Below are 12703 nucleotides of genomic sequence, written 5' to 3'. Positions count from 1 at the left end.
GCGCGTCTCACCGGCTGCCGGAGGCGGGGCTCTCGGGGGCGGCGGCGGCAGCCAGGCCTGGTGGCTATACCGCTGTACACACTGTGCTGACCGTGAACTCCGCCTCGGTGGCCATGATGTCTGTGGGCTGGATGTTGCGGTCGTACATTGGGTTCTCGAATGTGGCCCTGACGTTTGTGTTCTCATGGCCAGCATAGCCATTGAACGGAACTTTGGGTCTTCTCCTGGGAGTAAGACAGCGAGTGATAGAGCGAGCGAGAGAGCGAGAGAGAGAGAGAGAGAGAGAGAGGCTGACTCGGTCTGAAGGGGGAGAGGGAGGGAACGGGAGGCTGTGTCTTCCTCTCAGAAGGCCCCAGGAAGGGCGCCTGGGTGGCTCAGTTGGTTAAGCGACTGCCTTCGGCTCAGGTCATGATCCTGGAGTCCCGGGATCGAGTCCCGCATCGGGCTCCCTGCTCGGCGGGGAGTCTGCTTCTCCCTCTGACCCTCCCCCACTCATGTACTCTCTCTCTCATTCTCGCTCTCTCAAAATAAATAAATAAATCTTAAAAAAAAAAAAAAAAAGAAGGCCCCAGGAAGGCTGTGGGCTGGGGTCGGGGATGCGGCCCTACCCCCTCCAGGCGCCCCCCCCGCCCCCCTCGCTCTCCCCCGCCGCCCTCCCTCCCGTACCTGTGCTTGTAGAGATAGAGCACAAAGCCCGCGATGATGAGCGCGATGAAAGGCACCAGGATTGCGGCGGCCACAGAGCTGCTGTTGGAAGCAAAGTGGCGGCCGATGGACTCGGGGTCGGACTCCAGCAGCCTGAGGTCTGCAAAGTCGCAGAGCAGAAACCTCAGGTCACAGAGACCCAGCTGTGTGAGGGGACAGCCCCCCGGGGGGCGGTGTGGCCTCGAGCAGGGAGGTCATCTCCTGCAGCCCAGACCCCGAGCCAGCTGCCTTCCCCGCCCCCAGTCCCCGGGAGCCAATCTGCAGGAGGACCTAAAACCTGTCACAGGCTAAAGTCTTCAGAGGGTGCCGCCTTCAGAAGTTTTGAAACTTCTTTTGGCCACAGAAGCCTTTTATCAGGTAAAACCTTAGGAGGAAGCCCAAATACAAAACAGGTGAGGGTGGGCCTGCTGGGGGCGGGGGGCGTGGGAGAAGAAGTGTGAGCAGCCTGGGGCGGGGGTCTCCCTCCTCCTCCGCCGCTGTGGTCCTCCTGGCACCAGGCTGGGCCGGGCGCTCAGAGGAGCGCAGGGAGACAAGTGGCCCGCGGCACCGGGGTAGAAGCTCCAAGAGGGGACAGGTCTGCCCCGGGGGATGGGGAGTCAGTTGAGAAGCCAGAATCGAGAACTCCAGCTTCTGAGTTCTCTCTGGTGTGTCAGGCTGAGGGGCCAGGGGAACTGTCTTCAAGAACTTGAAGGGGTGCTGTCGGGAAGAGAGAGAGGTCTTACTCCATGCTCCTCACAAGGGCGAGCTAAGAACTCCCCTAGGGGAGGAGAGTGGGAATGACAGGGAAGCAGATTTTTGCTAAGACAAGGAGAAGCTTCCGAAGGTCAGAGCTGCGAGAAAATGCAGGCAGAGCCCCTGGGCATGGTGGAATCAGCAGCCGGGTACATAGAGCTGGCTCTTGAGCACCCCGGACTGCCTCCTGTCTCCCCTCACCGCCTCGGAGAAACCAGGGGCCCTTCCTGGACTAGGGTCTGAGGCTCTGGGTCAAGGTCAATCTCTGAAGGGAGGAGACTGGATGCCGATGACTGTAGCAGGCAGAGTAAAGATGCCAGGGAAGAGCCACCTTCTGGGACTGCTCGGGGAGGGAAGGACAATGTGAGTTAAAGGCACCCCTAAGAACCCCACATCTGCATGCTTTAGGGTGTCTGGGTGGTGCCCAAGGGCTGGCTGGCTGGTGTTGCTGGGGGCCGTATTCAAGACCCAACGTCCCTTATGCCAGGGCTCTCAACTCCAGGCCTGGCCATGAAACTGTTTGGCAAAGGTCGAGCCTGTCATGTGTATGTGCTTGTTTCTGGGGACATATTCCATAGCCTTTATCAGAATCTCAAAGGCCGGGGTGCCTGGGTGGCTCAGTCGTTAAGCGTCTGCCTTTGGCTCAGGTCATGGTCCCAGGGTCCTGGGTCCCATGGTCCCAGGAGCCCCACATCGGTCTCCCTGCTCAGCGGGAAGCCTGCTTCTCCCTCTCCCACTCCCCCTGCTTGTGTTCCCTCTCTCACTGTGTCTCTGTCAAATAAATAAATAAAATCTTAAAAAAAAAAAAAGAATTTCAAAGGCAGCTGTGACCCCCAAATGGTTAAGAACCCCTGGATTTGGCTGTTGCACTTCACTCCTCTACCTCCCCCACCCCTGTACACAAGTGTCTCCCTTCCCGAGGACAAATGCTAGTTACCAAGTCTTTGAAAGCCGAACTGCCCAAAGCCTTGGCCCTTGACTGAGCCTTGATAGATGAAGGTGCCTCCGGGGGACTCTGAGGAGACCTGCGAAAGTGAGAGCAGAGGCAGTGTGATGGGGGCATGGCCAGGTGAAGCCGCACGCCCTCCTGGTGCGGGCTGTCAGACTCTGGTGTACCCTGGGACTATGGTGCTGGAGGTGGGGTGGGCCCACTGGGTGCTCCTAGGAGGCGGGGAGGCGCTTCATCGTCTACTGGTCCCATCACTTCATCTGTGTGGGCCTTCCATTTGCCAGGCAGGTCTAACAACAGTACCTGTTCGCAGGGTGGTGGTGAGGCCTGCTTGAGCTCACGCAGAGAAGGCACTTAGACCACTTCCGGGCCTAGAGAACTGTTAGCCGTTATCACTGTGATGAAAACGACCGTCAAGAGCCCCTGGAACCACTGAGCCGTGATTAAAGTGTACCCAGCAGATTTAACATACTTTGGATGGTTCATCACAGTTCCAATAGCTACTAATTTGAGGAGGTAGTTGGGGACGTAAGTCTTCTTGGCTCATCTGTCTTGTCCCTGCGGATGCACCCTGACTCCTCAGCTACTCTGGCCACCATCACCTCTCCCTCCTTCCCACACTTCCATGTCCAGCATCAACAATCTGAGACAGGGAAGCCACAGGTGTGATACGGGACACTATGCTCAATTCCCACCCCCCCGTGAAATTGGAAGGTACGGGCAGAGAAGCATCACTGTGGATCTGCCTTCTGCCTTAAGAATGCCCTAGAATGTCGTTAGGCTTTCCCACACGGGAAGGCAAGAAAGCCGTATCTCCTCCCCTGTGTCTTGGTCTCTCAAGCTGTGCTAAACCAGCTGTAATCTGCATCCTCAATTGTGAGTGATATTTGAAGTAGTCACCTGGGACCTTTCCCCATATCCCAGCACAACACCATTACCTCCAGGTTGCTTGAATTCACTCTTACACAGCTGTTCCGGTTCCTTGCTTTCTGCTCGAACATCAGACCCTACTCCATATCACTCAGATGTGCTGGCCCTCCGGACACTCCGCCTCCTGGCCCCTTTATCTTTTCCTTTACTAGCAGATGAGGATTCCCTTGATCCCAGTCCTGGCCCCCAAGTAAACCTCTCAAGTTTCCATGTTGATCCTATGCATCTCCACTCTCTCTCCCCCCTTCCCTGCCTGTGATCTGGGAATCAGGGACAGGGCAAGGGTACAGGGAGGTCAAGGACTGAGATTTTGCAGCACTTACATGCCCATCTAAAGCCCAGTGATCGTCTTTGAATTTGTTCACAAAGATCTCCACAGGCCCTGTAATCTGGTAAACCTGGAGCAGGAGATGGAAATCTTCTTTCTTGTAAATTCCTGGGAAAAGGAAGTTCAGAGAGTACACTAAAGATCTGGAAAAATCTCCAGGCCCAAATTTGCGGGTACGTGGAATTTCACGTGTCGATGTTGATGTAAACATGGCATGCGTGACTGCCAGTAGGTAAGCGTAGTCTGGCCTATGAGATTGTGTGCGTTGAGTGTGAGGATACACAAGAGTGTGCGCATGTGTGTTACAGACAACTGGATCACTGACCTGTGTTTGTGACCCTTTTAACGCATGCACGCGTCAGAATAAAGTGAATATGACTTTGCATACATTAATGTGTCAGTTAACGCATGAGTATGCTTTACGACTCCGTGGGTGCGGGAATGCAGGATGCATGTACGTGGGCTTCTGTGATGTCTTTACTACTCTGCCTTAGAGCGAATGGGGAACCCGACTGTTCAGTTGTGCGTGTGTGCGCTCGCACGGAAGAACGGGTATGATTGTATGTGGGCTTTGTATTAATGTCTACATCTATTCACTCATGCATTCCTTTACCTGTCCATCTCTTCCAGAAATGTTTGTTTTCTGAGACATTTAGTTTTTCTGATTATAAAAAGATTGAAAATTGGGGAAATTGTGGGAAAGGCAGAGATGCAGGAAGAAAAAAGAAATCATTTCTGATATCACTAAGAAATAGCCACTGTTAAACTTTTGGTGGAATTATTTCCAATTTTCTTTCTTTTTTAAAGATTTTATTTATTTGAGACACATAGAGAGCAAGAGAGAGTGCACGAGGCGGGGAGCTGCAGAGGGAGAAGGAGAAGCAGACTCTCCACTGAGTAGGGTTAGGGTTAGGGGCAGGGTTCTATCCCAGGACCCTGGAATCATGACCTGAGCTGAAGTCAGATGCTTAACCAACTGAACCACCCAGGCACTCCCCAATTTTCTTTCTAATGAATATAATTTTTCCTTTAAAAACTGGAGTCACATTGTAAATGCACTATGGTAGGTCCATTTGCCTCCAAACTGGCATACTATTTTATCTATCAGATGTATTATAATTAATATATCCATTTTGTTATTTTTGGATAATTTTCTCTTTCCAGTTTTTATGTAATACAAATAGCCCTGTAATGTCAACATCTTTTATTCAGGAATGTTTCACTCCCTCCATAGTTATTTTTTATGATAAAAATTCTTAGAAATATGATTAATGGGTTCGATAATTTTCAAAGAGCTTAACACAAATTGCCAAACTGTTTTCTAGAACTGTACTATTTTATTGACCATCAACTGCTTCAGTGCCTTCACTGGACCTTGACTAGCACTAATGTTTATCACTTAAAAAAAAAATCTTAGTGGGATAAGTGGAAAATGACATTTTCTGTTTACTTTTAGTTTTTTGATTATTGCTGAAAAATATTTTTTCTTTTGTTTATTGACTGACTGTATTTTGGCTTCTGGGAATTCTGTCCTTATTTTTGGTTCAGTTTTAGGGATTTCGGTCTCTTTTCTCTTTACTTAAGAGTTGTTTTCAGTTCAAGTTATTGTTTGTCATCTAACCATTTCCTTTTAGACCCTGGTGATTTTATCATGCAAACAAAGATGAACAATTTCTCCTCCTTCTGCCCATCAGACAAGTCCCCCCAGGACATGAGGATGCAATGACAATAGACTTGTCCTTGTAGAGGGCGTGTGCCTGCCCACCCCTATCACACCCAGGATTTCACGGGGGGGTGGCCTGCTCCTTACCAGCCAAGTGCACCTCCATGCCACTGTGGTCAATCATGGTGGCGTTGACCTTGCTGTTGACAACCTGGAAGCCAGTCACTCTGAGCATGGCCGGCTGCTTCTTCCCCTGGTACTCATAGGCCCCTTTCCATAGGGAGTTCTTGGCAAAAACATCCCCAGGAACTGGAGGAAGTGAGAAACAGATGTGAGAGGGACTGAGGCCACCTGATGGCTGATCCCAATTCACTCACTGAGATTGCTTTCTCCAAAGCCTAACTCGGGAAAGGATGGTGCAGTGCTCTGGTCCTCCTGTGATCCAAAATGGAACTTGAACTGAGTATGATGCCAACTCTAGTTTCCTTCTTATATAACACACATGCTAATGTGATGAATAAAAGTATAAAGTTCAAAAAAGGATACGATAGTCCATAAGAATTTTGCATTGGTCGGGCCACACATGTAGTTATGTGCCCAGTTCTGGACATTGCACTTTGAAAGAAATAATACCTGTGTTAAAAAAGTAACCGTTTCCAGGAAGCTCCCTGGGCAGGACTTGGATCTCTGTGTCTGTATGACTACACACTGGCCAGTCCTGTGCTGGGGGGGTTGTGGTAAACAATGGCTCCTGAGCTCGAAGATCTGGATGTGTTTCTGGAAGGCTTTGGCTCTCTCTTCTGGATGAGGTTTCTGTTTCCTTCAGGTTCACTTCCTCCTGAAGTTTGTCAGGGGTGGGTAGTGGGTGGAGGAATCTGTTTGGCTCTGTAGACAGTTTTCACACCCTTTCACTGAGTACTCGGAAAGTCATGTGCATGTCTCTGCGTAACTAGGTGAAGGAATCAACACCAGTTTCTTGAGCCGAAGCTCTGGACCATACCTACCAGAAGCCTGGGTGAGTGGTGGCTCCCGGGCAGTGTTGATGGGTCTCCCACTCGGCCGGACCTCTGCTGGGGAAAGAGAATGGAAGAACACAGGTTCACACTCTGGTCTATACTCTATTGGAAAAATAATGGCCACCTCTCTGACACTAGGTCAATGGGTTCTCTGAGATCCTGCTTTGGACCTATCCTCTTAAATTGGGAGTGGATACTTTGTCTGGTGATGCTATGGACCCCTCTTGGAATAATAAAACAATGAATCAAAAGGAAATCCGTTTTATCAATTACAGTCATTGACATATTAAACAAAGAATTAGGATGCCCGTAGATATGTGATTCTTTATTACTGCATTAAACAGCAGGATCTAATAGCAGGTCCAGTCACTACCATATCCTTGAAGTAGTCAGGAACATAAGCAATATTTCATGATATCAATAACAACTGTAATATAATATGAAAATCTCTGTAATTTTTACCGGTGACAAAGTCATAGGTATTGTTAACACTACTATGGGTTTTTGTCTACATTTCAAATTAAAGGAAGTGTTAAATTTCAGCAAGAGGTAAAGGACAATAAAGCTGTCTCTTCTGCCACCCTTGTACCTAGATCTGCCGAATGCCCCTATTGATGACCCTAGGTTGAAAAGCCCTGTCCCGGACTCTGCTTTCCTCCCAGATGCCTGGCACGATGGAGGACCTTCCAACAATCAAAAGTGAACTCCTTGAGGCCTGGTGGGGGTTTGAGTGCTGTGCTCCCTTCCCTTGGAGTGATGATATTAAGACTGAGAAGCCCACAACAGCTGCTCTGTCTCGCACCATGAACCACAATTCCCAGCGCGTTTTCTCTGGCGTCCACACCGACATCCCTCCCAACCTAGGAGATGCTCAAGGAGGAGCATGAGGGGGATGTACTCGGGGTGCCCAGGGCTTGGCTCCTCTGATGACCACCATGGTCAATATCCACAGCAAGACCTCGTGGTGATGTCACAGAGGCAGTTATACAGATCAATGGATAAAGCTGAGGATCCAGATATAAGCTCACATCATCCAGTCCCTGTTCAACACAGTCTGGGCTTCCTGGCCTTCGCCTACTCTGTGAAGCCTAGGCAGCTGAAGATGGCAAGCTATGTGACTGGGGTCCTGGCCTACATCCTTGCTGCCAAGTGACTGAACATCAGGGCCCTGGTCTTGGGCCTCCTTCTGATCATTACAATCACCATTACTTTTGCCACTGGTTCGCTGATGATTCTCTACGCAATTTCAGAGACCATAAAATGTTATGAAGGCTGCTAGTAGCTGCCCATGGTCTGAGGCTCTCACCCCTCTCATAGCAGTGTCTATACACATCAGTTTACAGCTGAACTCAATAAAGCACTTGTGTGTGGGGAGTAAAAAAGACTGAGAAGCCCTCACAGGCAAAGTCACAAGCTCTGGGCCTAAGCCAGACAGTGTAGGTTCAGGTCCCAGCAGTGCTACTTCGTGATGTGTGACCTGGACCAGTCCCTTTACCCCTCAAAGTCTCCATCTCCTCATTGGAAACATGGGAAAATACTGAAACATACCTCACAGGTCTACGCTGAATAAATGAGGTTGTGAACATGAAGGTCACAGTCAGCCATTGTTAATGTCTTTTCTTCTTTTGCACAGAAACAACAGAAATATCTGCCTCATCACCAAGGAAGGGCAGACTCTCCCTTCTATCTCCTTGAGGAGGCTAGATTTTGAGCACAATCATTCCAACTCCGGAGGGCAGTTTATGTACAGAAGGCTGTGGAGAAATTTTCCACAGTGTCTCAGTCAAAGTACTTTTATGAAGAAAATGCCTTTATTGTCTTAGGTTTTATAAGATGAAGGGTGTAAGAGGGAGAAAGCTTATAGGCCAGGAGCTGTGCTAGGCCATGTTATTCACATTATTTCATTTACTCCTGCTCTCAGAACTGTGAAGTACAGATTACTATCTCCATTTTATAGAAGAGAAACTCGTTAAGAGGCAGAGAAGTGAAGAGGCTTGCCAAAGATCACACAGTAAGGGGATGGACTGAAATTCAACTGCATCTAAAGCATTTTGTCCTTTTATAGACAAATACATAATAGCATCAAAAACAGTAAAATACTGAAGACTAAATGTGACCAAGAAGTGCAAGGCGTGTATAGTGAAAATGACAAACCATCGTTTTAGAAGGAATTAAAGATCTAAATAAATGGAAAGACATCCCCTGCTCATGGATTGGAAGACTTACTACTGTTCAGATGGCAACATTCCCCAAACTGACCTACAGATTTACTGCAATCCCTGTCAAAATCCCAGCTGTCTGTTTTGCAGAATTTCACAATCCAACCCTAAAGTTCATATAGAAATATAAGGGGCCCAGAAGAGCTAAAACAATCTTAAAAAGAAGAACAAAAAGGACGATGTACACTTCCCAACTTCAAAACTTATTACAAAGCTATTGTAATCAGAACTGTGGTGATGTCATAGAGGCAGTTATACAGATCAATGGCTAAAGCTGAGGATCCAGATATAAGCTCACATATTTATGGTCAAATGATCTTTGACAAGGGTGCCAAGAAAATTCAATGAAGAATAGTGAAGAATAGTCTTTCCAACAAATGGAGCTGGGACAACTGGATATCCGCATGCAAAAGAATGAATTTGGACCCCAAATGACCACCTCCCCCCACAAAAACCCCCACCAAATGAACAAAAGACCTAAATTTGGGCGCTGGAACTATAAAACTTAGAAAAAACCATAGACATAAGTTTTCATGACCTAGGATTTGGCAATGGTTTCTTAGGTATGATATGGAAGCATGAAGAAAGAAAATATAGATAAATTGGAGTTCATTAAAATTAAAGACTTTTGTGCTTAAAAGGACACCAAAAGAAGGTGAAAAGATCCAAACTCATCAAGTTGTATACATTGAATATGTGCATTTTTATATATCAATTATATCTCAATAAGGCTGTAAAAAAACTCCATTTAAAAAAAAAAAAAGAAAAAAATTTAACACAGGACTAAAATGGAGCTTGAAATGTGACAGTCTAACTTCATTTTAGGTGATGAGTGAAATAAAGGAGAAAGTACTTGTAAATTTTAAAAAAAGAAAGTGAAAGACAACCCATAAAATGGGAGAAAATATGTGCAAATCTTGTATCTGATGAGTCTTATATTCTAGATATATGAAGAACTCTTGAAGAGACTCTGGACCAAGATGGTGACATGGGAAGCTCCTGAATTCCCCTCCTGTCATGGACACACTGAATGTACAGCTACACACGGTTTAACAGCAGGAGTTCAAGTAGAGGAAAGGATCTAAATATAAAAACATAGGAAACTATAAAACTCACTGATATAGATAGATGGTTAAATTCAGAATACTCTAATTTATAACTGTGCTGGGTAAATCAGTTACAACTCTAGTATAAAGATTAAAAGACAAAAGTATTAAAAATAACTACAACTGCAGGGGCACCTGGGTGGCTCAGTTGGTTAACTATCTGACTCTTGATCTCAGCTCAGGTCTTGAACTTAGGGTTTGAGTTCAAGCCTTGAATTGGGCTCCATGCTGGGTGTGGAGCCTAAAAAAAAAAAAAACAAAAAAACCCCCCCAAACTAGAATGCAGTAATTTGTTAATGAATACATTGTATAAGAAGATGTCAACTATGACATCAAAAACATAAAATATAGGAAGGGAGTGTAAAAATGTAGAGCTTTTGTATGCACTCAAAGTTAAGTTGTTATTTGCTTTATATATATATATATATATATATATATTTAATTATTTATTATTTTTAAGTAGGCTTCATGCCCAGCGTGGAGCCCAGTGCGGGGCTTGAACTCATGACCCTGAGATCGAGACCTGAGCAAGATCTGAGCTGAGACCAAGAGTCAGATGCTTAACTGACTGAGCCACCCAGGTACCCAAGTTGTTATTGGCTTTAAAAAGGCTGTCATAATTATAAGATGTTTTAAGTAGGCCTCACAGTAAACACAAAATAAAAACTTCAGTGAATACACAAAAGGTAAAGAGAAAGGAATCAAAACATACCACTACAGAAACTTATCAAACCCCAAAGGAAGAGAATAAGGAAAGAAGAAAGGAACTACAAAGGAGCCAGAAAAAAAAATTAAGAAAACAGCAATAGGAAGTCCATACTTATAAAAAATTACTTTAAATGTAAATGGACTAAATTCTCTAATCCAAACACAGAGAGTGGCTGAATGGACAAAACAAAACAAAAAACAAACAAAAAATCCCCAGACCCAATGATATGCTGCCTACAAGAGACTGACTTCAGTTTCAAGGACACAGAGCTGAAGGCGAAGTGAAGGGAAAAGATATTCTATGCAAAATGGAAACCAACCGAGAACAGGGGAAGCTATATTTACATCAGACAAAATAGACTTTAAGCCAAAAACTGTTAACGAGAGACAAAGAAGGTCATTAGATAATGATAAGGAGTTAATTCATCACGAGGATATAACAATTATAAGTATTTATGCACCCAACATCAGCACACCTAAATATATTTTAATATATAATAAAAGAAAATAAAAACAAATATTAACAGATCTGGGTGGAGAAATAGCAACACAGTAACAGCAGGGGACTTCAATACCTTCCTTTCAACCACAGATTGATCATCCAGACAGCAAATCAATAAGGAAACACTGGGCCTAACCTACACAGTAGATCAGATGGACTTAATGGACACTTACAGAACATTCCACCCGACAGCAGCTGAGTACACATTCTTCTCAAGAGCATGTGGAACATTCTCCAGGACAGATCGTATGGGCTACAAAACAATTCTTTTTTTAAGATAAGTCTACCTTTTTTTTTTTTTTTTTTTTTAGAGAGAGAGGGAGAGAGACCATGCACACACACAAACACACACTCTCTCTCTCAAATAAATAAATCTTTAAGCCCAGGCAGAAGGTAGCAAAATAAAACTTGGGATGGCCTCACTATGTGTCTCTTTGGACTGCTCTGGTTTCATCTCCTAGAGGCTCAATACCTCAGAAACTCAGAAGCAGGATCCAGCTCCTGGAAATCCTATTTCTTCCTTCTTTTTTGCTGTCTTCTGCTCAAGCTCAGCTGTCACCTTTGGCCTCCCACCCTGGAGAGGTTCGCCGAGTGGGCGCACTCACCCAGGCAGATGGGTGGTTTGCCTGTCCAGCTGCCATCTGCTTTGCAGGTGCGGTGCTCGGAGCCACCCTTGAGGGAGAAGCCCTCCTGGCAGGAGTAGAGGAGTGTGTAGCCCATGGAGGGCAAGTCCAGGGCCCCAACGTTGGCATGGGATGGCGTCTCTGGCTGCTTGCAGTGGTGGGCTGGGTGAGAGGAAAGACAGTGTTGGACCTGGGGAGAATAGGGTCTTCAGGAGGCCTTTTAACTATTCCTGTTCCTACATGGAACATCCCTTTCCTTCTAGGCCCCTTTCATGTCCAGCATCCCCTCCCCAAACCTCCCCTCTAACCCCAGCCTTGATGTCTAGACCTATGGCCACGATGGAGATGATGTGGATCCAGGCTTAGTCACCCCTGGGGGGCCTGCAGCACTCTTCCTGGGGAAGAGGAGTAATTATGGTCAAAAGCCTGAAATCTTTCAACCTGAGGGCTGACCTTGTAGCTGTGAGTTTTGGCTGCCACTGGAAACTTCTTTCTTTTTTGCTAAAGCATAGGAATTGCCTTCAAATATCAGCAAGGCTTTTGTGTGGAAATGTCTTCTGTGAGGCCCCAAGGGATAAGGACTACAAAGAAAGCAATACTGGTCCCAGGGAGAAGTCATGAGCTCCCTGTCAGTCAGAGCATTCGAGCATGTTCCGGGTGCCCAGCTGGGGGAGATAATGTGTTTCCAAGAGGAACTGTCTAGGGATGCAGGGGAAATCTGCACTTACGGACACAGTCGGGTGGGGTTCCACTCCAGGTGAGGTTGGGGAGGCAGGTCCTGGTGGTGGAACCCTGAAGCAGGTAACCTTTCTGACAACGGAAGAGCACTGTGCTTCCAACCTGTTGGGAGGACGGAAGCTTCCTTCATCCCTTTCTATCCAGTGATGCTTCATACCTTGTTATTTGGCTACTTACTTCCCCATCACCCAGTTCCTACCCACACCCTTGCCTCCACCTGCAACATCCTTCTTCCACTTCTCTGCCTGGTTAAATATTATTTACCCTTTGAGGCAGGCTTATGCCTCTTCCTTCAGCCCTTACCCAAGCCCCGGGGCCAGAGCAATGCTCTTCTCGGACGTAGTACGCTCTGCTGTGGGGGACAGATGCCTGACTCAGAATCAGAAGACCCTGGTCTGAGTTCCGGCTTCGACGTTTGCTCACGGAATGACAGGCTGCCGGGAATTTGACGCCTGAGTCTTCCGGTGCAGAGCGTGGGACCACC

The 12703-nt window shown here is 46.8% G+C and overlaps 1 protein-coding gene across 1 annotated transcript in view; it reads right to left on the bottom strand.

Annotated features, from left to right (window-relative positions):
- Nucleotides 1-26: 26 nt before the first annotated feature.
- Nucleotides 27-12703, bottom strand: part of CSMD2 (CUB and Sushi multiple domains 2) — a 587452-nt gene continuing 574775 nt past the window's right edge. The window contains exons 63-70 of the mRNA XM_035019158.1: nucleotides 12210-12321; nucleotides 11464-11643; nucleotides 6312-6374; nucleotides 5455-5616; nucleotides 3640-3752; nucleotides 2375-2462; nucleotides 667-805; nucleotides 27-224 (exon numbers count right to left, since the gene is read on the bottom strand). Of these exons, the coding sequence (XP_034875049.1) occupies nucleotides 65-224; nucleotides 667-805; nucleotides 2375-2462; nucleotides 3640-3752; nucleotides 5455-5616; nucleotides 6312-6374; nucleotides 11464-11643; nucleotides 12210-12321 (1017 nt within the window). The 3' untranslated portion in view covers nucleotides 27-64. The remainder of the gene's footprint in view (nucleotides 225-666; nucleotides 806-2374; nucleotides 2463-3639; nucleotides 3753-5454; nucleotides 5617-6311; nucleotides 6375-11463; nucleotides 11644-12209; nucleotides 12322-12703) is intronic.

The sequence above is a fragment of the Mirounga leonina genome, unplaced genomic scaffold, assembly GCF_011800145.1.
Source record: "Mirounga leonina isolate KUSES-001 unplaced genomic scaffold, KU_Mleo_1.0 Mir_173, whole genome shotgun sequence".
NCBI classification, from domain to species: Eukaryota; Metazoa; Chordata; class Mammalia; order Carnivora; family Phocidae; genus Mirounga; species Mirounga leonina.
This window is presented reverse-complemented; position numbering and strand designations above follow the sequence as displayed.